This window comes from Haematobia irritans, chromosome 4 (genome assembly GCF_050003625.1).
Source record: "Haematobia irritans isolate KBUSLIRL chromosome 4, ASM5000362v1, whole genome shotgun sequence".
NCBI lineage: Eukaryota > Metazoa > Arthropoda > Insecta > Diptera > Muscidae > Haematobia > Haematobia irritans.
The window spans coordinates 156,544,226-156,571,708 of record NC_134400.1 but is presented as its reverse complement, the minus strand read 5'-3'; the positions used below and the strand labels follow the sequence as shown (position 1 = coordinate 156,571,708).

The 27,483-nt window shown below is 34.1% G+C and overlaps 1 protein-coding gene across 6 annotated transcripts in view; it reads right to left on the bottom strand.

Annotated features, from left to right (window-relative positions):
* The window catches only part of Mp (collagen XV/XVIII-type protein multiplexin), a 1,363,033-nt gene that overhangs the window by 108,327 nt on the left and 1,227,223 nt on the right, over positions 1-27,483 (bottom strand). For all 6 annotated transcript variants that reach the window (XM_075303610.1, XM_075303614.1, XM_075303611.1 and 3 more), the window contains one exon: positions 8,563-8,742. In XM_075303610.1, coding sequence (XP_075159725.1) covers positions 8,563-8,742 — 180 coding nt within the window. The remainder of the gene's footprint in view (positions 1-8,562; positions 8,743-27,483) is intronic.

Genomic DNA, 27,483 nt, shown 5'->3' with positions numbered 1-27,483 from the left:
CAAATTTGGTTGAAATCGGTTCAGATTTAGATATATCGAGCGATAAATCATAAATAAACTTTTGCGAAGTTTCCTTAAAATTGCTTCAGATTTAAATGTTTCCCATATTTTTTATACCCTGCTCCACACTGTGGAACAGGGTATTATAAGTTAGTGCATATGTTTGCAACACCCAGAAGGAGACGAGATAGACACAAGGTGTCTTTGGCAAAAATGCTCAGGGTGGGCTCTTGAGTCGATATAGCGATGTCCGTCTGTCCGTCTCAAATTTGGCACAAGTATGTGTTTTGGCTCAGAATAGATGTCTATTGATTTTGGAAAATATCGGTTCAGATTTAGATATAGCTCCCATATATATATTTCGCCCGATATGGACTTATATGGCCCCAGAAGCCAGTGTTTTACCCTAATTTGCTTAAAATTTTGCACAAGAAGAACAATTAGTACTATAGTTAAGTGTGACAAATTTTATTAAAATCGGTTCAGATTTAGATATAGCTCCCATATATATCTTTCGCCCGATATGGACTAATACGGTCCCAGAAGCCAGAGTTTTACCCCAATTTGGTTGAAATTTTGCACAGGGAGTAGAATTAGCATTGTAGCTATGCGTGCCAAATTTGGTTGAAATCGGTTCAGATTTAGATATATCTCCCAAATATAGCTTTCGCCCGATTTACACTGATATGAACACAGAGGCCAATTTTTAACTCCGATTTAGTTCAAATTTTGCACAGGGAGTAGAATTAGCATTGTTGCTATGCGTGCCAAATTTGGTTGAAATCGGTTCAGATTTAGATATAGCTCCCATATATATGTTTTTCTGATTTCGACAAAAATTGTCAAAATATCAACATTTTCCTTGTAAAATCGCCACTGCTTAGTCGAAAATTTGTAAAAATGACTCTAATTTTCCTATACTTCTAATACATATATACCGAGCGATAAATCATAAATAAACTTTTTCGAAGTTTCCTTAAAATTGCTTCAGATTTAAATATTTCCCATATTTTTTTACTAACATTGTGTTCCACCCTAGTGCATTAGCCGACTTAAATTTTGAGTCTATAGAATTTGTAGAAGTCTATCAAATTCTGTCCAGATCGAGTGATATTTAAATGTATGTATTTGGGACAAACCTTTATATATAGCCCCCAACACATTTGACGTATGTGATATGATATTGAAAATTTAGATCTACAAAGTGGTGCAGGGTACCGCCCGACTTTAGACTTTCCTTACTTGTTTTGTACTAACATTGTGTTCCACCCTAGTGCATTAGCCGACTTAAATTTTGAGTCTAAAGATTTTGTAGAAGTCTATCAAATTCTGTCCAAATCGAGTGATATTTAAATGTATGTATTTGGGACAATCCTTTATATGTAGCACCCAACACATTTGACGGATGTGATATGGTATCGAAAATTTAGATCTACAAGAAAAAATTAACTAAAATAGAAAATTTTAACTAAAATAGTTTTCTAATTGCAACATATTACAAATAAGTTAATACTTTTTGTCAAATTGAAGAAAATTTTGTAAAAATAATTATGTTTTTTTTCTGTTGTTTAAGAAAATTTCATATGTCGAAAGCAAAAATTGGATTTAGAAATTGTTAAAATGTCTTTAGCGTTGTACGAAGTTCGAGACAGGTACAATTTTAGTAATATTTACTCAATTTAAGCAAACTTCTGCCATTTTAGGAAAATATGAACTATTTTGTTTTTTAGTAAAATTGTGCACTATATTTGTATACAATTTTTTTTCTTATTTTTAGTTCACGTCATTAATGTTAGCAAAAATTATTCAAATAAAGAACATTTACTCATATTGTGCAAAATTTAACTAAAATCGTGTAATATCATGAACTAAAATAAAGTTCAGTTGAAATCAGAGCCCCTTTTTTCTGAGTGTATGGGACCTATATCAAAACCATTGAAGACTATAGCGTGATTACAACAGACAGAGAGACAGACAGACAGACGGACATGCTTATATCGTCTTACAATTTCTCCCTGATCAAGAATATATATACTTTATATAGTCGGAAATCGATATTTCGATGTGTTACAAACGGAATGACAAACTTATTATATCCCCATTACTATTCTATGATGGTGGGTGAAAAAATCAAGTACACAAAACTCAAATTTAAAAGAGAATTGTGTCTTACATGTGTCCTTACTTCAATTCTCCGCCTCTTTGGCTAGGAATCAATACCAAAATCAGTAGTATAAAGGTCATGCTATTTTTCAGTACTTTACCGTAAATTTTTTTACTTTTTGTACTTTATGCCGCAAATTTCAATATGTTGCAAACGGAATGACAAACTTATTATACCGCCCCCATCCTATAATTGATTGGTATAAAAACGAGAGATTTTTAGTAAGTTGAAAAACACATCTCTTGTAGAAAACCCCCTTTGGAAGTTCAACCAAACTTCAATTATATTTTTAATGGAATTTAAACGAGTTTAAGCCCTATGATCCCAACTCAGTGATAGCACAAATTTTATAATGAATATAACTGAAGAACAAAACCTTTCCCCTCAAAAAACTGTAAGGAAATCACCACAATATCCTATGACATTAACATCACTAGCCGAAAAGTCACTACTGAAATAATAAATATGGTTATTACCGTACTCCAGAAAAGAAATAAAATACCTGGTATAGCTGCTGATGCTGCACGTTATCGCATTACCAATCTTTAATGCTAAAAAAATTGATAGCCACTTAAATTTAAGTGCACAAGCGGACCAAGTACGACAACATTGAATAACACTCGCAATATTCCCCCCATCCCCTTGGTAATATGAAAAGAGGACAACATATACAGGTGTTTTGTATTTCTTAAAGAAATACTTTGGTAAGACGAACACAGGGGGGTTTGAATGAGAAAATGTGACTGTTTGTGGTTATATTGACCAACCCGAGGGTAAGTACGTAATGGAAAACATATTCCAATGAATATTTGCCATGAGGCAAGAAAATATGGACAGAACGTAAAGAGATGAAAGGAGCTACTCAGTTTGCCTGAGTTGCTAATTGTCTGTCTGGATGATAAGGGGGGACAAGATTAAAACTGAAACAACCCATTGCCCTTGCGGGCGCCATTACTTATTTATGATGCGGGTATAATTAGTTTACAATTTCATTGGAAATCTACACACCCTCAAAAAAATTCGCTTCTCTAACATATGTTCCAAACATATTTTGCAGGAAGCACATATATTATTGGATACTGCCGAAACATTAATATGTTGGTTTTATGTGAACATATTATATGTTTGGAAGCATTTTGAGCCCAAAAATATTATATGCTTCGAAGAATTTTTCCCAAAGAGGATTGTGCTCATTGCCTAACATACTCGTAATTTTCACTTCCACGAAATATTTTAGTTCTTGGCACCTTTTTCTGTAATACAAATAATGTTGAAGAAATTATTCCCTTTTATAAATTTTTTAAATTTTACTTTTCGCATGCACGGAGAACCGAACCGAGGACCATACAGTTTGTAAGCCAACACACTATCCACTGGACTACGTAGCTGTTAGAGTCACCAGTAGATAATTACCGTTATAAGTTACATTTATATAGCATAGTTTGCAGCGCCCACGAGACCATGCAAACATAACATTATTTAAAAGAAACATACATTTGTTTGCCACGTGGAGCAGTGGTTAGCATGTCTGACTTGCATGCAAAGGGTCGTGGGTTCAATCCCTTCTCCGACCGAACCACATTTTTTTTTTAATTTACACATTTATATTTATACTATATTAAATTTTTACAATGAAACTTCGAAATGTGGGCCATTAAAGATTAACAGTCAGAAACAATGCTTGATATAAACGAAATGGACTGAGCTTTTGGATAAAATATTATTTTTTATTGCATAAATAACAATGTTGTAACAAAAAACTGTTTTATATAAAAGTTTGAAATTTTGGAAGGAATTCAAAAACTCTAACGAAAGAAGAACGTAGAGTCGAGCATAAACATAAATAAATAAATAAATAATTTTATAATATGCACATAAATTTATTAAGGAGTGAACAATTTTTTACTAGGATTTAACACTATTTTAAATGCATTTACAACTTTCTCTTTACTGCGAATAGTCATTCTAATATTAAAATTAAATAATATTTCGACTTAAGCATATCAAATTTTTGGCCTTATCATAAAACAGTTTCCGCATACAAGCGGTTTCACAGAAATTGCTCTCTTTTGATTATCTCGATGTGTTATGTTGATTTCTTTCGTCAACCCTCCCGGTTTCCATCTCTATTTCTTTCTCTATACTCTCTCTGTTGCTCTCTAACTAAAATATTACAACATATATATGTTTACTCTAAATTTGTAAATTTATATATGTTTACATTCACACATATTATTTTTATGAAACATTCATGCCCCAAACATAATATGTTCTAACATATTAACATATGTGTCCCAAACATTTAGTGTTCGTTTAGGAACATTACATGTTTGCACTTAAATATAGTGTGTTTAAAAATTGTGCCCGAAACACATTTTGTTTATATCGGAACATATGAAAAACATATTTTTCTAACAGTGCAGAAATATCGTGTTTCCATCCCGCAATTAATATAAAGGGTTGCTGACATGAAGTGTTAACAATGGAGTCACCGTACCCGCCTTGCATACTATGGGTCATGGGTTCAACCCCAGGTTCAAGCAAAAAATTGATGAAAAACATACACTGAAAAAAATGTTGTCGTGAGACCACAAATTTCATGTCCTTAAAATACGAATGTGAATTTTGCTTAGCACAGAAGACACATTTCTCTTATAAAAAGTTTTTTTTTCACTGTTCAAAAGTCGATAAACGTTTCAATGAAGTCGTTTTGTCTTTTAAGTTTAAGTGATACGACTTAAAAAAAATCGGTATCTTTACATGAGAGAAAATTTTGTTGGACTAAGGTCATCTTGGCTTTAATAATTCAGAAAAATTGTTCAAAATGAATAAAATTGTTTTTAAATATACAAAAAAAAATATATATTTTTTGTCTTCAATGAGGAAATTATTTGATCCAATTAATTTTTAATTGAAATGTCTTCAATCACAGAAATGATTAATTAATAAATTGAAAGTCAATTAAAAATTAACTGATACTAATAAAAAATTTGTTGAGTCAACGAAATGTTTAATCGAATATGTTTTAAAACTAAATTAAGACTTTAATTAGAAAATTTTTCGCCAAATTTTTTTTATGTATGTTGACTTTTTGCTTTTAAACTACAAAACAAACAAGCGTTTACAAAATCGGAGATGTTCTTCAATACCATATTTTAAAGCCGTTTTTTACTTGAACATAGCATAATTTTTACTTGAAGTCAAATCTGAAAATTACGTTACATCGTTTTTAAGGGACTCTCAAAGCACATAAAGAATGGCAGATTTTTTACTGTTTGGTAGATTGGTAGAATTCTTGATGTTTTGGAAGATTTTGCAAAATATTCCTCTCCAACTATGAAATGCTTCATAAATTTTCTGTAGAAATAACATGTTGACAAAATTTTCAACAGAAATAAAATTCTGACAAAATTTTCTATAGAAGTAAAATTTTGACAAAATTTTTTATAGAAATAGTATTTTGACAAAATTTCCTAAAGGCATAAAATTTTGACAAAATTTTCTATAGACATATAAAATTTTGGTAGATTAATGTTGACTCGAGTGGCAATCGTGATTTTTCTGTTATTGGGGATTGGTTTTTTCGGAAGCTATATATAATATAGATCGATACCGACAAATTTTGGCATGGTTGTTATCGGCAACACACTAGCGAAACCGGATCGGATGAATTTTGTTTGTTCAAGAGGCTCCGGAGATCAAATCAGGGGATCGGTTTATATGGGGGCTATATATAATTATGGACCGATATGGACCAATTCTGGCATGGTTTTTAGATACTATATACTAACACCACGTACCAAATTTCAACCGGATCGAATGAAATTTGCCTCTTAGAGGCTCCGCTCGCAAATCTGGGGATCGGTTTATATGGGGGCTATATATAATTATGGACCGATGTGGACCAATTTTTGCATGGTTGTTAGAGACCATGTACCAAATTTCAGCCGGTTCGGATGAATCAGTTTGTTTATTCATAAACTGGTCAATATGGAATGGCTTCTCATTGCACGGACGAATAAGACTGTTTTTCATATGTTTGGGTGTTAAAATTATATGTTTGGAACTAAAATTTTTTAACACAATATTTTTAAGTGCAAGCATATAATGTTCATAAACTAGCATAACATGTTTGCGACATATATATTAATATGTTAGAACATATTATGTTTGGGACATAAAATGTTTGTAAATACATTATGCTTGGATGCAAACATATATTAATTTAGAAATAGCCTATAAACAAATATGTGTTTAGAAAGAGAGACCTAGAGTGTGCTGCAAGTAAAATAATGGAAGTAACCAATTGGCGCCTTAAAAATATATATACACAAAGAAAATTTCATTAAAATTTTTTTACCAGTGTATGCCTGAGGTAAAACTTAATATGTTTTAACAGTACAAACAATATTTTGTTTGGACCAATCCTGAAAATATATATGATTGAAGCAAAATGTGGCATATGTTACAGAAGCGATTTTTTTTTTGAGGGTGTGGAGAAACCCAATTTCAGTAACTGTCCTCTTTCGTGCAAACGAAGCAATTCTTTGGCTCTTTCCAGTCTAACTTGTTCTGCGCCGCTGTGAGCTCTTACACTTTTCCGAACTTCATGGGTTTTAGTTCAAATTCATCTTTCAATATGTGTTGCACCCGTTCTCGCGATATGTTTAAGTCACCAGCAAGCTTTCTACAGCGTGGATTGCAATTAAATCAAGCCTTCACTTTTCGGATAATTTCTGGTGTTTTTACCGTTTTTTGGTCCATTTTGGATGCACTGTAATCAAATCAAGCCGTCAAATCAAATCAAACCTTCCACAGTTGGTAGAATTCTACCAAATATGGTAAATTTTTTTACTGTTTGGTACATTGGTAGAATTTTTGATGTTTCGGTAGATTTTCTCCGATTTTCTTTTATGCAAAAATGTTCTATAAAAATAAAATATCTACAAAATTTTCTATAGAAATAAAATTTTGAAAAAATTTTCTATAGAAAGAAATTTTTGACAAAATTTTCTATAGAAATAAAATATTAAAAAAATTTTCTATAGAAATAAAATATTAACAGTATTTTTTATAGAAATAATTTATTTTTTGTTTTTTTATCGTTGGTTTGTACTTGAATCATATTTGTTGTTTTGATCTCAGCTTTAAAACCATTGCGTTGACTAAACTACAGGAGTAGCTTAACCAACAGAGGAAAATTATATTTGTGAAATTTATTTGTGCAAAGCCCTATAGACTGCAAGATGGTTGGATGGACACACGTTTATTTAGGCAAGGGCCAACTATCATAAACTTTTTTTCGGAAGGTTCGATTGTGGTTCACTTTGGGTTTAGTGAACTACCCGAATTTGTTCTGATAATTGGTTGATAGTTTTGATGCAAGTAGAGGGTTCAGATGAGGAATGTGGTAACTCCGAAACGTGCGTCCATCCAACCATCTTGCAGTCTATAGGGCTTGGCCCAAATAAATTTGACAAACATTCTTTTCCTCTATTGGTTAAGCTACTCTTGTAGTTTAGACAACAACACAATGCTTTTAAAGCTGAGATCAAAACAACATAAATGAAATAAAATTTTAACAAAAGTTTCTATAGAAATAAAATTTTGACAAAATTTACTATAGAAATAAAATTTTGACAAAAATACTATTGAAATAAAATTTTGAAAAAAATGTATATAGAAATAAAATTTTGACAAAATTTTCTATAGAAATAAAATTTTGACAAAATTTTTTGATAGTTTATTTGTGGCTCGAGTGGCAACCGTGATTGCAATGGTACCAGAGACAAGAGATTTTTCACATTTAAATGCTGTGATAGCCATATGTGGTTTTGCAGCCAAATATAAAGCAATTACACTATAATTCTTGAATTTCGTAGTGCATAACAATATTTGTGTATACAATTGGTCAAAATGCGTTTGTAAGCTTGTACACAATAAAATGGACTCTCACTGTAATAAATCTGTTTGCTATCAGATGAGCGATTTCGAAATGATAGTAGAAGTTGCTTGTAACACATAACACCCACACTATATATAGTGAAAAATAGTAACAATATTAAATTTAATTTTCGCGTGGAAATTCATTCGTGAAATCTCCCAAATGAAATACAATTCAATTAAATTTTCGTATTAGGTAGATTATTTTTTGCCATGAAACAGTTAAGTTTAGTTTTTACGTATAAATGCATATTTTCGTTGAAAAACAAAAAAAGAAAAAAAACGTCATAAATAGTAAGACTTAGTACAATACCTTATTACATTTTTTTGACAGTGTAGTATTGTGAGAAATGTAATAGTATATAAACTTCGATTTCTGGCGATTTTTTGTCGGGCGTGTTATGAAATACACGACATATTTGTTTTTAAATAGCATATTGTATTTTTAGACTTACCATAAAGGATCCGTAAGAACACTTTTGCCACTGAAACTATAGATTCGTGGTGCTTGTGAAAAGAAACCTCCCTGGCCATTAAATATTCCTTTCCATGAATTGAATAGAACATCGCCTCGTGTATTCACTACCGGCAGATCGCGGTCAGCAACGCGTACAATTGAATCTAGATTTTGGACTCTGCAATGATATAAAAAGAAAATAAAAAAGAGATAAAGAGCTATTGCAAAAATATATGTATAGGTTGAGAATATTCGAATTCATAAAGAATAAAAGCCAATAGCAGCAAGAATAAATGAAGCAGAAAAATAATAATTACTGTACTGAAATAACAATGAGATTGGATTGTTCTCCTTTTTTCAATTTAAATTGAAGAATAACATTTATTAAGATTTTTGTTTTTGCCTTAGATTCTATACAAATATCCTACGTGGAGAGCCACTCGAGAGTTATTCGTTGGTTGTTGTAAGCACAAAGATTTTATAACCTTATAATACGAATGCCGTTTTTGGGTACACAGAAAAAAATTTCACGAAAATTTCTCGAATTTAATTGACTTTCAATAAATTTTTTAATTGATACTATCATTTCTGTGATTGAAGACATTTTATTGGATCAATAAATTTTGAATCGGATAATTGGATCAATAAATTTCGTGATTGAATCAGGAAAAAAATTTTGTGTGTAGCATAGAGGACGCATTTCTCCGATACAGAGATTTTTTATTGGCCCAAAGCTGATAAGCGTTTCAATGAAGGAGTTGTTTACTTAGAGATGATTTGACTTTATAATTATTATCTTTCAATGAAAGAAAATTTTTTGGACTATTTGGCTTTGATAATTCTGAAAGAAAATCTTCAAAACTAATGAAATTGCCTTTAGATTCGTTGACTTGACTTTAAATTCATTCCGACTAGCATCGCCTTTAAAGTTACAAAAAAAAAAAAAACAAGTAAGGCAAGTCTAAAGTCTGGCGGGGCCGACTATATTATACCCTGCACCACTTTGTAGATCTAAATTTTCGATACAATATCACATCCGTCAAATGTGTTGTCACTCGATTTGAACAGAATTTGATAGACTTTTACAAAATCTATAGACTCAAAATTTAAGTTCGCTAATGCACTAGGGTGGAACACAATGTTAGTAAAAAACAAGTAAGAAAGTCTAAAGTCGGGCGGTGCCGACTATATTATACCCTGCACCACTTTGTAGATCTAAATTTTCGATACCATATCACATCCGTCAAATGTGTTGGAGGCTATATATAAAGGTTTATCCCAAATACATACATTTAAATATCACTCGATCTGGAAGAATTTGATAGACTTCTACAAAATCTATAAACTCAAAATTTAAGTAGGCTAATTCACTAGGGTGGAACACAATGTTAGTAAAAAATATGGGAAACGTTTAAATCTGAAGCAATTTTAAGGAAACTTCGAAAAAGTTTATTTATGATTTATCGCTCGATATATATGTATTAGAAGTATAGGAAAAATAGAGTCATTTTTACAACTTTTCGACTAAGCAGTGGCAATTTTACAAGGAAAATGTTGGTATTTTGACCATTTTTGTCGATATCAGAAAAACATATATATATGGGAGCTATATCTAAATCTGAACCGATTTCAACCAACTTTAGCACGCATAGCAACAATGCTAATTATACTCCCTGTGCAAAATTTCAACTAAATCGGAGTTAAAAATTGGCCTCTGTGGTCATATGTGTGTAAATCGGGCGAAAGCTATATATGGGAGCTATATCTAAATCTGAACCGATTTCAACCAAATTTGGCACGAATAGCAACAATGCTAATTCTACTCCCTGTGCGAAATTTCAACTAAATCGGAGTTAAAAATTGGCCTCTGTGGTCATATGAGTGTAAATCGGGCGAAAGCTATATATGGGAGCTATATCTAAATCTGAACCGATTTCAACCAAATTCGGCATGCATAGCTACAATGCTAATTCTTCCCTCTGTGCTAAATTTAAACTAAATCGGAGTTAAAAATTGGCCTCTGTGGTCATATGAGTGTAAATCGGGCGAAAGCTATATATGGGAGCTATATCTAAATCTGAACCAATTTCAACCAAATTTGGCACGCATAGCTACAATGCTAATTCTACTCCCTGTGCAAAATTTCAACCAAATTGGGGTAAAACTCTGGCTTCTGGGACCGTATTAGTCCATATCAGGCGAAAGATATATATGGGAGCTATATCTAAATCTGAACCGATTTCAATAGAATTTGGCACACTTGACTATAGTACTAATTGTTCTTCTTTTACAACATTTTAAACAAATTAGGGGAAAACTCTGGCTTCTGGGGCCATCTAAGTCCATATCGGGCGAAGTATATATATGGGAGCTATATCTAAATCTGAACCGATTTCTTCTAAAATCAATAGGGATCTATTCTGAGCCAAAACACATACTTGTGCCAAATTTGAAGTCGATTGGACTAAAACTGCGACCTAGACTTTGATTACAAAAATGTGTTCACGGACAGACGGACATCGCTATATCGACTCAAGAGCCCACCCTGAGCATTTTTGCCAAAGACACCATGTGTCTATCTCGTCTCCTTCTAGGTGTTGCAAACATATTCACTAACTTATAATACCCTGTTCCACAGTGTGGAGCAGGGTATAAATATGGGAAACATTTAAATCTGAAGCAATTTTAAGGAAACTTCGCAAAAGTTTATTTATGATTTATCGCTCGACATATATGTATTTGAAGTTTAGGAAAATTAGAGTCATTTTTACAACTTTTCGACTAAGCAGTGGCGATTTTACAAGGAAAATGTTGGGATTTTTACCATTTTTGTCAAAATCAGAAAAAACATATATATTGGAACTATATCTAAATCTGAACCGATTTCAACCAAATTTGGCACGCATAGATAAATGCTAATTGTACCCCCTGTGCAAAATTTCAACTAAATCGGAGTTAAAAATTGGCCTCTGTGGTCATATGAGTGTAAATCGGGCGAAAGCTATATATGGGAGCTATATCTAAATCTGAACCGATTTCAATAAAATTTGACACACTTGACTATAGTACTAATTGCTCTTCTTGTGCAAAATTTTAAGCAAATTCGGGTAAAACTCTGGCTTCTGGGGCCATATAAGTCCATATCGAGCGAAATATATATATGGGAGCTATATCTAAATTTGAACCGATTTCTTCCAAACTTCTATTCGGAGCCAAAACACATACTTGTGCCAAATTTGAAGTTGATTGGACTAAAACTGCGACCTAGACTTTGATTACAAAAATGTGTTCACGGACAGACGGACATGGCTATATAGACTCAGGAGCCCACCCTGAGCATTTTTGCCAAGGAAACCATGTGTCTATCTCGTCTCCTTCTGGGTTTTGCAAACATGTACACTAACTTATAATACCCTAGTCCACAGTGTGGCGCAGGGTATAAAAAATAACAAAAATTCATCCCCGCTGCGATTTTACTTCCAATGAAGTTCTTTTGAGAAGGTTTTGCAAATTACGATCATTTTTGACTTTTGTTGGTTTTTAATGGAAAAAATATATTTATATATATAAAAATATATTTCGAAAAAAGAAAAAAATAAAAACGATGTATAAGATAAAAAAAAACATTTTTTTAGAAAAATATTTAATAGAAACATTGTCGCTGGTGAGATTGGAATCAACGTTCTTTATTTTGTCTTTCATAATAATAAAGAACATCTCAGGAAGTAGTTGAATAGACGTTTTGATGCATCGTGTTCAATGGCGTTTGTGGTTAAGTGTGCTATGGCGTTCTGTTATGGTTCCAACAGACCCAGGTTCAACCCCCGGTGGAAGCGAAGAAGCTTTTCAATTTGTAAAAATTAGATAATAAGAAAATAAACTACTACTGAGAAAAATAAAAAATGAAATTGGAGAAACATTTTTGTTTTTTTTTATTTTTTTAAATTTTTTCATCCAAGTGAACTACCAAGCACAACTTCTAAAGTAATTCAATGGATCCAAAAATGGAGAACTTCCGTCCTACAATAAGCCCATGTAAAATTCATTGGGGATGCTCCAAGTTTGAACTACTTCCGGATCATAAATTGGGGATCCAAACTACTTTTTTGGAAGCTCTTTTTTTGTTGGGAAGTGATCATAAAATAATAAATAAACTAATTCTTTCACTTCTAATCATTTTCTTTTTCATAAAAACCACAAAAATTGCTCAATAACAGTAAAATAAGATTTTTTTATTTGGTAGTTTTTTGATAAAATGTTCTTAAAATTTTGGTAGATTAGCTGAAATATACCGATTGCCATTTGTATTGTGTTGGATATTTTAGGGTATCATCAGGTTGATTCTATTCTATTCTATTCGGCATTTTCAGATCCTAATCGAAAAAGTAGTTAATGCTATTCACAAGACATAATAAGAAATGTTCTCTATCTGTTTGCATTTAATGAAAGTGTTTTTTACTTAACATGAGTAATGGACATATTCGAGAAAGCAGATAAATTGCTGTCTTTATATTTTGAATTTCTAGCCATTTGTTGAACTCCCAAACCCCTCATACTAATCTAAGGCCTTCTACACATCTCCGATGCCAAACATTCGAATGTACACTGAAAAAAATATTGTCGTGAGGTCAAAGATTTCATGTCTTTAAAATACGAATACAAATTTTGCTTAGCATAGAAGACGCATTTCTCTAAAATAAAGTTATTTTCCTTGTCCAAAAGTCGATAAACTTTTCAATGAAGTCGTATTGTCCTTATAATTAAGTAATTTTACCTCAAAATGGGTATCTTAACATGAAAGAAAAAAATTATAGGCTAAGGTCAACTTGACTTTAATAATTCAGAAAAATTCTTTAAATTTAATGAAATTGTCTTTAAATTTGTTGTATTTTTGCATCTTGACTACAAAGCAAAAAATCGTTCAAATATAGGACATGTTTTTTAAAATTTTATTTTAAAGAAGTTTTTTACTTCAAACATAGCATAATTTCTACTGGAAGTCGAGTCCTAATTTGGAAAATAAAGTTGCCGTTAACTCGTTTTTAAAAGACTTTGATAGCATATGAAGAAAAAAAGCTGAGAAAGCGAAAAATTAAAATTTGCTTCCTAGAAGCAAGTACACAAAACCTAAATTTAAAAGAGAATTGTGTCTTAAAAGTATCCTTACTTGTATTCTCCGCTTCTTTGGCTCGGAATCAATACTAAATTTTTTAAAGTAAAGACAAAATCTTTGGAACCGAGTATGCTTTTTTTTCAGTGTATAAGCAAGTCGTTAAGCATAGGTCACAGGACAATAGCGAGCTATAATAATAGAGCAAAACTCGCACAGGATAATGTCGGCAATAATGGGACCTTAACCTTTCATTCGGTAAGCTTATTTCTGCCAAACGCATATCTCTCGAAGCACGCTTTATAATCTGGCATTACTTTAATGGTTGGTGGTTTTGTAGGTGGTAAAAAAAATAAATGGCTAGAAATTGTTTTAAATTCTTAGATTGTTCACAACATCGTCCCACTCCTCCGTTGCCACGCCATCCAATGCCTTTACCATAGAAATCTTGCCAATCCAAAATACTGCCGCTATAAATTGCTTTTCATCCATTGCATAGCGTGCGTTGTTAAGGATAAATCCAAATTTTTGTTATTTGTTTTATTTTTTACTGTGCTCTGTTCACTTCTGCAAAGTTTTCGCAAGATATTTGGTATTTGAAGATTTTGTTTTTTGTTTTTTTTTTGATTTTCTACAGGTAGTTAGGGGTTTCAATTTAAGTATATTTGGTTTTCGATTTTTATATCCTTCACCACTACTGTGGTACAGGGTATAATAAGTTTGTGCATTTGTATGTAACGCCAAGAAGGAAAAGTCTGAGACCCATCGTTTAGTATACCGATCGTCTTAGAATTAAATTCTGAGTCGATTTAGCGATGCCTGTCTGTCTGTCTGTCTGTCTGTTGGTGTATTTTTGTGTGCAAAGTACAGCTCGCAGTTTTAGTCCGATCGTCCTAAAATTTGATTCAGCTCAAAGACGATCCCTATTGATTTTGGAAAAAATCGGTTCAGATTTAGATATAGCTGTCATATATATTTTTCACCGATCTGGTCATAATTGGCGTGTATATGAACCGATCTTCCTCAAATTCCGTACATCCGAATATTTTATGGGTCTCGAAAAACTTGCAAAATGTCAGCCAAATCGGTTCAGATTTAGATATAGCTCCCATATAAATGTTTTTCTGATTTCGACAAAAATGGTCAAAATACCAACATTTTCCTTGTAAAATCGCCACTGCTTAGTCGAAAAGTTGTAAAAATGACTCTAATTTTCCTAAACTTCAAATACATATATGTCGAGCGATAAATCATAAATAAACTTTTGCGAAGTTTCCTTAAAATTGCTTCATATTTAAATGTTTCCCATATTTATACCCTGCTCCACACTGTGGAACATGTCCGTCTGTCCGTGAACACATTTTTGTAATCAAAGTCTAGGTCGCAGTTTTAGTCCAATCGACTTCAAATTTGGCACAAGTATGTGTTTTGGCTCAGAATAGATACCTATTGATTTTGGAAGAAATCGGTTCTGATTTAGATATAGCTCCCATATATATATTTCGCCCGATATGGACTTATATGGCCCCAGAAGCCAGAGTTTTACCCTAATTTGCTTAAAATTTTGAACAAGAAGAACAATTAGTGCTATAGTCAAGTGTGCCAAATTTTATTGAAATCGGTTCAGATTTAGATATAGCTCCCATATATATCTTTCGCCCGATATGGACTAATACGGTCCCAGAAGCTAGAGTTTTACCCCAATTTGTTTGAAATTTTGCACAGGAAGTAGAATTTGCAATGTTGCTATGTGTGCCAAATTTGGTTGAAATCGGTTCAGATTTAGATATAGCTCCCATATATAGCTTTCGCCCGATTTACACTCATATGACCACAGAGGCCAATTTTTAACTCCGATTTAGTTGAAATTTTGCATAGGGAGTAGAATTAGCATTTTTGCTATGCGTGCCAAATTTGGTTGAAATCGGTTCATATTTAGATATAGCTCCCATATATATGTTTTTCTGATTTCGACAAAAATGGTCAAAATACCAACATTTTCCTTGTAAAATCGCCACTGCTTAGTCGAAAAGTTGTAAAAATTACTCTAATTTGCATAAACTTCTAATACATATATACCGAGCGATAAATCATAAATAAACTTTTGCGAAGTTTCCTTAAAATTGCTTCAGATTTAAATGTTTCCCATATTTATACCCTGCTCCACACTGTGGAACAGGGTATTATAAGTTAGTGCATATGTTTGCAACACCCAGAAGGAGACGAGATAGACACATGGTGTCTTTGGCAAAAATGCTCAGGGTGGGCTCTTGAGTCGATATAGCGATGTCCGTCTGTCCGTCTGTCCGTCTGTCCGTCTGTCCGTGAACACATTTTTGTAATCAAAGCCTAGGTCGCAGTTTTAGTCCAATCGACTTCAAATTTGGCACAAGTATGTGTTTTAGCTCAGAATAGATCCCTATTGATTTTGGAAGAAATCGGTTCAGATTTAGATATAGCTCCCATATATATATCTCGCCCGATATGGACTTATATGGACCCAGAAGCCAGAGTTTTACCCTAATTTACTTAAAATTTTGTACAAGAAGAACAATTAGTACTATAGTCAAGTGTGCCAAATTTTATTGAAATCGGTTCAGATTTAGATATAGCTCCCATATATATCTTTTGCCCGATATGGACTAATACGGCCCCAGAAGCCAGAGTTTTACCCCAATTTGGTTGAAATTTTGCACAGGGAGTAGAATTAGCATTGTAGCTATGTGTGCCAAATTTGGTTGAAATCGGTTCAGATTTAGATATAGCTCCCATATATAGCTTTCGCCCGATTTACACTCATATGACCACAGAGGCTAATTTTTTGCTCCGATTTAGTTGAAATTTGGCACAGGGAGTAGAATTAGCATTGTAGCTATGCGAGCCAAATTTGGTTGAAATCGGTTCAGATTTAGATATAGCTCCCATATATAGCTTTCGCCCGCTTTGCCCTCATATGACCGCAGAGGCCAATTTTTTGCTCCGATTTAGTTGAAATTTTGCACAGGGAGTAAAATTAGTATTATAGCTATGCGTGCCAAATTTGGTTGAAATCGGTTCAGATTTAGATATAGCTCCAATATATAGCTTTCGGCCGATTTACACTCATATGACCACAGAGGCAAATTTTTTGCTCCGATTTAGTTGAAATTGTGCACAGGGAGTAGAATTAGCATTGTTGCTATGCGTGCCAAATTTGGTTGAAATCGGTTCAGATTTAGATATAGCTCCCATATATATGTTTTTCTGATTTCGACAAAAATGGTCAAAATACCAACATTTTCCTTGTAAAATCGCCACTGGTTAGTCGAAAAGTTGTAAAAATGACTCTAATTTGCCAAAACTTTTAATACGTATATATCGAGCGATAAATCATAAATAAACTTTTGCGAAGTTTCCTTAAAATTGCTTCAGATTTAAACGTTTCCCATATTTTTTTTTACGAACATTGTGTTCCACCCTAGTGCATTAGCCGACTTAAATTTTGAGTCTATAGATTTTGTGGAAGTCTATGAAATTCTTCCAGATCGAGTGATATTTAAATGTATGTATTTGGGACAAACCTTTATATATAGCCCTCAACACATTTGACGGATGTGATATGGTATCGAAAATTTAGATCTACAAAGTGGAGCAGGGTATAATATAGTCGGCCCCGCCCGACTTTAGACTTTCCTTACTTGTTTTTTACTAACATTGTGTTCCACCCTAGTGCATTAGCCGACTTAAATTTTGAGTCTATAGATTTTGTAGAAGTCTATCAAATTCTTCCAGATCGAGTGGTATTTAAATGTATGTATTTGGGACAAACCTTTATATATAGCCCCCAACACATTTGACAGATGTGATATGGTATCGAAAATTTAGATGTACAAAGTGGTTCAGGGTATTACATAGTCGGCTCCGCCCGACTTTAGACTTTCCTTACTTGTTTTTTACTAACATTGTTTTCCAACCTAGTGCGTTAGCCGACTTAAATTTTGAGTCTATAGATTTTGTAGAAGTCTATCAAATTCTGTCCAGATCGAGTGGTATTTAAATGTATGAATTTGACGGATGTTATATGGTATCGTAAATTTAGATCTACAAAGTGGTGCAGGGTATAATATAGTCGGCCCCGCCCGACTTTAGACTTTCCTTACTTGTTTAAGGTCAAGCTTAGGCATTGAAGAATATCTATGATTCTTAGCAAAAACATGTGAATTGTGATTTCTATGGAATTTGCTCTATAAATAGATTAATTTTTTTATGTTACAAAGGGATCAGAGTTTAATCAAAGTGAACATTTTTCATATGGAATTTATCCTTTTTACATCCTCCACCATACCCCACATTCTATGGTGGAGGTTATAAAAAGAATAAATTAACTTTTGTCATTACGTTTATAACACATCGAAATATTAGTCTCAGACCCCACACTGATAAAAAAAGCATACTCGTTTCCAAAGATTTTGTCTTTACTTTAAAAAATTTGGTATTGATTCCGAGCCAAAGAAGCGGAGAATACAAGTAAGGATACTTTTATGACACAATTCTCTTTTAAATTTAGGTTTTGTGTACTTGTTTCTAGGAAGCAAATTTTAATTTTTCGCTTTCTCAGCTTTTTTTCTTCATATGCTATCAAAGTCCTTTAAAAACGAGTTAACGGCAACTTTATTTTCCAAATTAGGACTCGACTTCCAGTAGAAATTATGCTATGTTTGAAGTAAAAAACTTTTTTAAAATAAAGTTTTGAAAAACATGTCCTATATTTGAACGATTTTTAACTTTGTAGTCAAGATGCAAAAAGACAACAAATTTAAAGACAATTTCATTAAATTTAAAGAATTTTTCTGAATTGTTAAAGTCAAGTTGACCTTAGCCTATAAATTTTTTCTTTCATGTTAAGATACCCATTTTTAAGTCAAATCACTTAATTATAAGGACAATACGACTTCATTGAAAAGTTTATCGACTTTTGGACAAGGAAAATAACTTTATCTTAGAGAAATGCGTTTTCTCTGCTAAGCAAAATTTGTATTCGTATTTTAAAGACATGAAATCTTTGGCCTCACGACAATATTTTTTTCAGTGCATAATATATATGATTGTGGTGTAAATCTGAGTCAATCAAGGAATGCCCAACCGCCCGTCTTTTAAAATCTGTAACGAGAGGTTTTCCCCTCAAGGCTAGGGTATTTCTCACGGGGCCGGGTTCGTCACAGAAATTTGTTTATTTCGGTGACAAAGAGAACACAAGAGGTTATTGGGTTTTATTTAATCGGCTTTTTTTAATTTATACCCTGTATGGACTAATTTACAATTTAGAAGACGGTGTCAAGAAGTTTTAAGATACCTTGCCATCGGCAAGTGTTACCGCAACTCATGTAATTCGATTATGGATGACAATCGAGTTTCTACGCAATCCATGGTGGAGGATACATAAGATTCGGCCTGGCCGAACTTACAGCCGTATGTACTTTTTTTTTTCCAATGTAGAGAAAGTCCTTCGTCACGCCATTGAGTTTAGTTAGATATTTTAAATTTCATACTAATTTATTAATTATATGTTTCCTATTGAAAATGACAGAAGCTATGGCACGGAGTTACGTTTTCAATTTTTTAATTCCACTCCAAAAGATGTAAATTTTAGAAATCCAATTGGACATCTCTAGCACTTATGTTGTCGCACTGAGTGGTGGTAAATTGTTGAGTAAACATTTGTCTCACAGATACTTTGATTATTGTTGTCATTTGTTTTACGGCACGAAATCTGTCCTTGTTCTTGCCTCCGCTGAAGCAGCAATCAGCAGTCAGCAGTCAGCATCAGAATAAACGAGGGTGAGTGCTTGTATTATTTTTCGGTAATTTATGTTTTGGACTGGGAAGGAAGCCAAACATCAAGAATGTCTGAATACCAGGTGAAGCATACAAGACGGTGACATTCAAGAGATTACAAAATTTTTATGAGATGCTTTTAATTTTAATAATCTATGCTGTGTCGTGGTGGCCTGGTGGCTGGGGCAAAGAAATATTTAATAATGAACATTTTTGGTCACCATTACCGCTGCCACAGTATTTGGCAATATTGTGGCTTCAGTCAATTGGCGTAATAAATACAATATTGTTTTGGTCTTTAGATAATTTCTCTAAAATTCTGATAACATATTTATGAGAAAATTTTATCTTTCAATTCTTTGAATTTGAAATTTGACAAAGATAATTGGTTGCTATAGGAATTATAATGTTTGGTCAATGCTGAGGGCAAAGTCTAAGTAAAAAGATTATGGCCATGGGTAACAAGACCGGGCACCTGGAGTTTAGGACACATCTATGACGAATGGGAGTAACGTATAGTGGTGTAGTTAGGGTCTGTTCTGGAGAGGAGTATACGTTGCAGCATTGCCTCTACTGAAAACAATATTTAAGGACAATATATAAGGACACACAGATTTGGTGTCCTTAAAATACGAATTCCAATTTTGCTAGTATAGAAGACAAATTTCTCTGATGTAAAGTTCCTTTCCTTGTCCAAAATTCGCGAATGAAGTTGTTTTGGGATTTAACTTAAAAATGTTTTGTAACGGTTCGAAATATATTTCGCCCGTACATACTATCTCCCACTACCACATGATATTAAAAAAATACGTATTTTTCGTACCATTATTTATAATCGTTTTACACCTCTTCATATATTTGCTGTGAGCCACTGTGCCTACCACTATAGCCCATTATCACTCAATGCCGATTATGTTTTCACTACCGAGTGATGCCAATTACATGGTAACATGACATCTGACTAGAATATTTTTTATTATTTTTTGGTCGCTATGGAGATAATTCTCATTCACTTCATTGTGACCCCCACTTATATGGGCAGCCTTTTTAGTGAGTAGGGAGAATTCCAACAGACGGACAAGTCAATTGGCATAGATCCGTCTAATCAAAAGGAGTTCACCCCCTTACGCATTCGCTTGCTTCCGCACTGATTGCTTCGGCTTTTAGCTTGCTTCCGCACTAATTGTTTCGGCAATTAGCTTGCTTCCGCATTCGCTTGCTTCCGCACTAATTGCTTCGGCTTTTAGCTTGCTTCCGCACTAATTGTTTCGGCAATTAGCTTGCTTCCGCATTCGCTTGCTTCCGCACTAATTGTTTCGGCAACTAGCTTGCTTCCGCACTAATTGCTTCGGCTTTTAGCTTGCTTCCGCACTAATTGTTTCGACAATTAGCTTGCTTTCGCATTCGCTTGCTTTCGCATTCGCTTGCTTCCGCACTAATTGCTTCGGCTTTTAGCTTGCTTCCGCACTAATTGTTTCGACAATTAGCTTGCTTCCGCATTCGCTTGCTTCCGCACTAATTGCTTCGGCTTTTAGCTTGCTTCCGCACTAATTGTTTCGGCAATTAGCTTGCTTCCGCATTCGCTTGCCCCCGCACTAATTGCTTCGGCTTTTAGCTTGCTTCCGCATTCGCTTGCTTCCGCATTCGCTTGCTTCCGCACTAATTGCTTCGGCTTTTAGCTTGCTTCCGCACTAATTGTTTCGACAATTAGCTTGCTTCCGCACTAATTGCTTCGGCTTTTAGCTTGCTTCCGCACTAATTGTTTCGGCAATTAGCTTGCTTCCGCATTCGCTTGCCCCCGCACTAATTGCTTCGGCTTTTAGCTTGCTTCCGCACTAATTGTTTCGACAATTAGCTTGCTTCCGCATTCGCTTGCTTCCGCATTCGCTTGCTTCCGCACTAATTGTTTCGGCAACTAGCTTGCTTCCGCACTAATTGCTTAGGCAATTAGCTTGTTTCCGCACTAATTGTTTCGGCAATTAGCTTGCTTCCGCACTAATTGCTTCGGCTTTTAGCTTGCTTCCGCACTAATTGTTTCGACAATTAGCTTGCTTCCGCATTCGCTTGCTTCCGCACTAATTGCTTCGGCTTTTAGCTTGCTTCCGCACTAATTGTTTCGGCAATTAGCTTGCTTCCGCATTCGCTTGCCCCCGCACTAATTGCTTCGGCTTTTAGCTTGCTTCCGCACTAATTGTTTCGACAATTAGCTTGCTTCCGCATTCGCTTGCTTCCGCATTCGCTTGCTTCCGCACTAATTGTTTCGGCAACTAGCTTGCTTCCGCACTAATTGCTTAGGCAATTAGCTTGTTTCCGCACTAATTGTTTCGGCAATTAGCTTGCTTCCGCACTAATTGCTTCGGCTTTTAGCTTGCTTCCGCACTAATTGTTTCGACAATTAGCTTGCTTCCTCATTCGCTTGCTTCCGCACTAATTGCTTAGGCAATTAGCTCTGCTTCCGCACTAATTGTTTCGGCAATTAGCTTGCTTCAGCATTCGCTTGCTTCCGCACTGATCGCTTCGGCCATTAACTTGCTTCTACATTCGTGTATCTTTCCTTAGTATTAGTTTACTAACCGAACAACGAAGCTTCAACGAATCACCGAGCAGCCAACGAGCACCGGATCGACGAACTACAATCAACGAACAACAGTCAACGAACCACCAGCAGCTCATCATCGAGAAAGCAACGATCACGAAATCAACCTATCAACGACCACCCTATCAAGACACCGTCAACAACAACCCCGAATTACCGACAACCCTGAGTTACCAAATCAACAATCAAGCACGAATCCTCAACGACAAACATGAACTACCGAAACAAATTGTTGAAGACAAGCCTGCATCTCCGAACCGACTTATCAACCGAACAGTCAACGACAACGAATCGTCAAAGACAATCCTTAACTACCGAACGCTGTGTCAATGGATCGTTAACGAATCGTCAACCACGATACCCGAACCAACGACAACCACGAACCACAAAAACCTAATCAACAACCGACTAGTCAACGACGCCGAATCATCTACGACAATCCCGACTTACCAATACCGAAGCATCGTCCACGAACGCTGATTCAGTGGATCGTTAACGACAGCCGAACAGATCGTTAACAACAAGCCCGAATCACCGAACGGTGGCCGACAACCTTTAAACGAATCGACAACAATAAAACCCAAATCAACGAACCTAGTTCGTCTTCACGGTCGTCAAATCAACAGTGAGCCTCAGCAACGAATATCTACAACATCCCTGAATTCCAAGCTTATAAAACGAATTATTATTGTACGTATATACGATAAAATAACCATCAATAAAACCTGTACTGTTCAACCTATTAAGGCAGAAATCGTGTGTTTTAATTTTAAGGTTTGTGGGTCCTTAAAGGTAATCCTGGACAACTACTGGTCTATCTCAGCCTACGACAAAACCACGTTATGGTGTATGTTATCATGAAAGGAAATTTCGTTTGACTAAGGTCAACTTGGCTTTAATAATTCTTCAAGATTAATGAAATCGACTTTAAGTTAGTGGCATTTTTGTATCTTTACTACAAAGCTATAAAGCGTTCAAAGATATCTTTGAATACTTTATTTTAAAGACGTCTTGTACGGCTATGTTTCAAGCATAATTTCTACTTCAATTCGAGCCTGAATTTAGAAATTTAAGTTGTCGTTATTACGTTTTTAAAGAACTTTTATACCACATGAAGACAAATGCACGAAAATTTAGGTTGAATTCAAATGTTCACTGTATGGTAATATCACAGGTGGTGAATTTCTCTCTTACAATCAAAAAAATGTATATCTTATAATCAAATCAAAAACGAAATGTTTTGTTACAAACTTTTTATTTGTGCAAAAAAATATACTTTTTATTCCAACACCCTCAAAAAAAATCGCTTCTGTAACATATACCCCAAACACATTTTGCTTCAAGCATATATATTTTCAGGATTGGTCCAAACAAAATATTATTTGTATTGTTCAAACATATTATGTTTCACCTTAATGAATTTTTTTTTTAAAGCGCGAATTGGTTACTTCCATTCTTTTAGTTGCAGCATACTCTTCAGGTCTCCCTTTCTAAACACGTATATGTTTATAGGCTATTTCTAAATTAATATATGTTTGCATTCAAGCATATCATATTTAGAAACATTTTATGTCCTAAACATAATGTGTTGTAATATGTCCAAAACATGGTATGCTAGTTTATGAACAATGTATGCTTGCACTTAAAAATATTGTGTTAAAAATTTTGAGTTCCAAACATGTAATTTTTACACCCAAACATATGAAAAATAGTCTTTTTCGTCCGTGAATAGCAAAGACGTTTCCCTTTATATCAAGCACTGTTCCTTTCTCGCATTATGTCTTAACTGAGACACACTTTGAGCTTTCGTAGTAGAAATGTAATAAAGTGCTATGCAATGCTGAACATCCGAACATCTTGCGAGCATTTTTGGAATTTATGCCCAGTTATGAGAAATTAATTATACCCTGCGCCACACTGTGTAACAGGGTATTATAAGTTAGTGCATATGTTTGTAACACCCAGAAGGAGACGAGATAGACACATGGTGTCTTTGGCAATAATGCTCAGGGTGGGTCCCTGAGTCGATATAACCATGTCCGTCTGTCCGTCCGTCCGTCCGTCTGTCTGTGAACACATTTTTGTGATCAAAGTCTAGGTCGCAATTTAAGTCCAATCGCCTTCAAATTTGGCACATGTTCCTAATTTGGGTCAGAATAGAACCCTATTGATTTTGGAAGAAATCGGTTCAGATTTAGATATAGCTCCCATATATATCTTTCGCCTGATATGCACTAATATGGACCCAGCAGCCAGAGTTTTATACCGATTTGCTTGAAATTTTGTACAAACATAACACTTGGTCGTATAGTCAAGTGTGCAAAATTTGATTGAAATCGGTTCAGATTTAGATCTAGCTCCCATATATATTTCGCCCGATATGGACTAATATGGTCCTAAAAGCCAAAGTTTTGGCCCAATTTGGTTGAAATTTCGCACAGGGAGTAGATTTAGCATTGTAGCTATGCGCACCAAATTTGGTTGAAATCGATTCAGATTTAGATATAGGTCCCATATATATCTTTCGCCCAATATGCACTTATATGGACCCAGAAGCCAGAGTTTTATCCCGATTAGCTTGAAATTTTGCACAAGGAGTACAATTGGTAGTATAGTCATGTGTGCCAAATTTGATTGAAATCGGTTCAGATTTGGATATAGCTCTCATATATATGTTTTTCTGATTTCGACAAAAATGGTCAAAATACCAACATTTTCCTTGTTAAATCGCCACTGCTTAGTCGAAAAGTTGTAAAAATGACTCTAATTTTCCTAAACTTCTAATACATATATATCGAGCGATAAATCATAAATAAACTTTCGCGAAGTTTCCTTAAAATTGCTTCAGATTTAAGTGTTTCCCATATTTTTTATACCCTGCTCCACACTGTGGAACAGGGTATTATAAGTTAGTGCATATGTTTGCAACACCCAGAAGGAGACGAGATAGACACATGGTGTCTTTGGCAAAAATGATCAGGGTGGGCTCTTGAGCCGATATAGCGATGTCCGTCTGCCCGTGAACACATTTTTGTAATCAAAGTCTAGGTCGCAGTTTTAGTCCAATCGACTTCAAATTTGGCACAAGTATGTGTTTTGACTCAGAATAGATCCCTATTGATTTGGGAATACATCGGTTCAGATTTAGATATAGCTCCTATATATATATATATATATATATATATATATATATATATATATATATATATATATATATATATATATATTCGCCCGATATGGACTTATATGGCCCCAGAAGCCAGAGTTTTACTCTAATTTGCTTAAAATTTTGCACAAGAAGAACAATTAGTACTATAGTCAAGTGTGCCAAATTTTATTGAAATCGGTTCAGATTTAGATATAGCTCCCATATATATCATTCGCCCGATATGGACTAATACGGTCCCAGAAGCCAGAGTTTTACCCCAATTTGGTTGAAATTTTGCACAGGGAGTAGAATTAGCATTGTAGCTATGCGTGCCAAATTTGGTTGAAATCGGTTCAGATTTAGATATATCTCCCATATATAGCTTTCGCCCGATTTACACTCATATGACCACAGAGGCCAATTTTTAACTCCGATTTAGTTGAAATTTTGCACAGGGAGTAGAATTAGCATTGTTGCTATGAGTGCCAAATTTGGTTGAAATCGTTTCAGATTTAGATATAGCTCCCATATGTAGCTTTCGCCCGATTTACACTCATATGACCACAGAGGCCAATTTTTAACTCCGATTTAGTTGAAATTTTGCACAGGGAGTAGTATTAGCATTGTAACTATGCGTGCCAAATTTGGTTGAAATTGGTTTAGATTTAGGTATAGCTCCCATATATATGTTTTTCTGATTTCGACAAAAATGGTCAAAATACCAACATTTTCCTTGTAAAATCGCCACTGCTTAGTCGAAAAGTTGTAAAAATGACTCTAATTTTCCTAAACTTCAAATACATATATATCCAGCGATAAATCATAAATAAATTTTTTCGATGTTTCCTTAAAATTGCTTCAGATTTGAACGTTTCCCATATTTTTTTACAAACATTGTGTTCCTCCCTAGTGCATTAGCCGACTTAAATTTTGAGTCTATAGATTTTGTAGAAGTCTATCAAATTCTGTCCAGATCGAGTGATATTTAAATGTATGTATGTGGGACAAACCTTTATATATAGGCCCCAACACATTTGACGGATGTGATATGGTATCGAAAATTTAGATCTACACAGTGGTGCATGGTATAATATAGTCGGCACCGCCCGACTTTAGAATTTCCTTACTTGTTTTTATGTGTTAACGTCTCTAAATAATTGTCTACTTTTAATAGGTGTCTGGGGTATACCCTGAAAAAAGAAAATTATAGAATTTGAGACCATTGCATGGTCGGGAAAATCATGTACCTGACCATTCAATTTTTTTTTTTACTTTTTTACAGGGAAAAAAGTATTTTTATAGGTTAAGTATAGACATGTCTAGAACCATTATATAGCCATAAAGACCATTTACATTTTTTCGTGACCATTTAATTTTTAACATTTTTGCAGCGAAAAGAATTTTATAAAAACATTGACCAGGTACACACGATTTTCATTTTACGCGTCAGTGTGTTGATTGTTTCTTGGAATGGACGGAGAATACGGATTTACTGTGTTTTGTGTTAATTTATTTATTCAGAAGTGGCACGTGGTTTTATGTGAACACAAAAAGTGAAAGAGTAATTGAAATGTAAATGTACCTGTTTTTTTATGAATTTTGCTATATGGATCATTTATTTTTATTTGCAGTTACATGATGTCTGCGTTTGTACATTTGATGGGCACGATGTAAATATGAAATAATTACTTATTGTTGAAATTGAAATAAAATAGAGTGTGTAAAAATATATGATGTTTGCTTGAACGGCATTATAAATACACATAAACAATGACTTAGTTTATAAATAAACAAGTAAGGAAAGTCTAAAGTCGGGCGGGGCCGACTATATTATACCCTGCTCCACTTTGTAGATCTAAATTTTCGATACCATATCACATCCGTCAAATGTGTTGAGGGCTATATATAAAGGTTTGTCCCAAATACATACATTTAAATATCACTCGATCTGGAAGAATTTCATAGACTTCCACAAAATCTATAGACTCAAAATTTAAGTCGGCTAATGCACTAGGGTGGAACACAATGTTCGTAAAAAAAATATGGGAAACGTTTAAATCTGAAGCAATTTTAAGGAAACTTCGCAAAAGTTTATTTATGATTTATCGCTCGATATATACGTATTAAAAGTTTTGGCAAATTAGAGTCATTTTTACAACTTTTCGACTAACCAGTGGCGATTTTACAAGGAAAATGTTGGTATTTTGACCATTTTTGTCGAAATCAGAAAAACATATATATGGGAGCTATA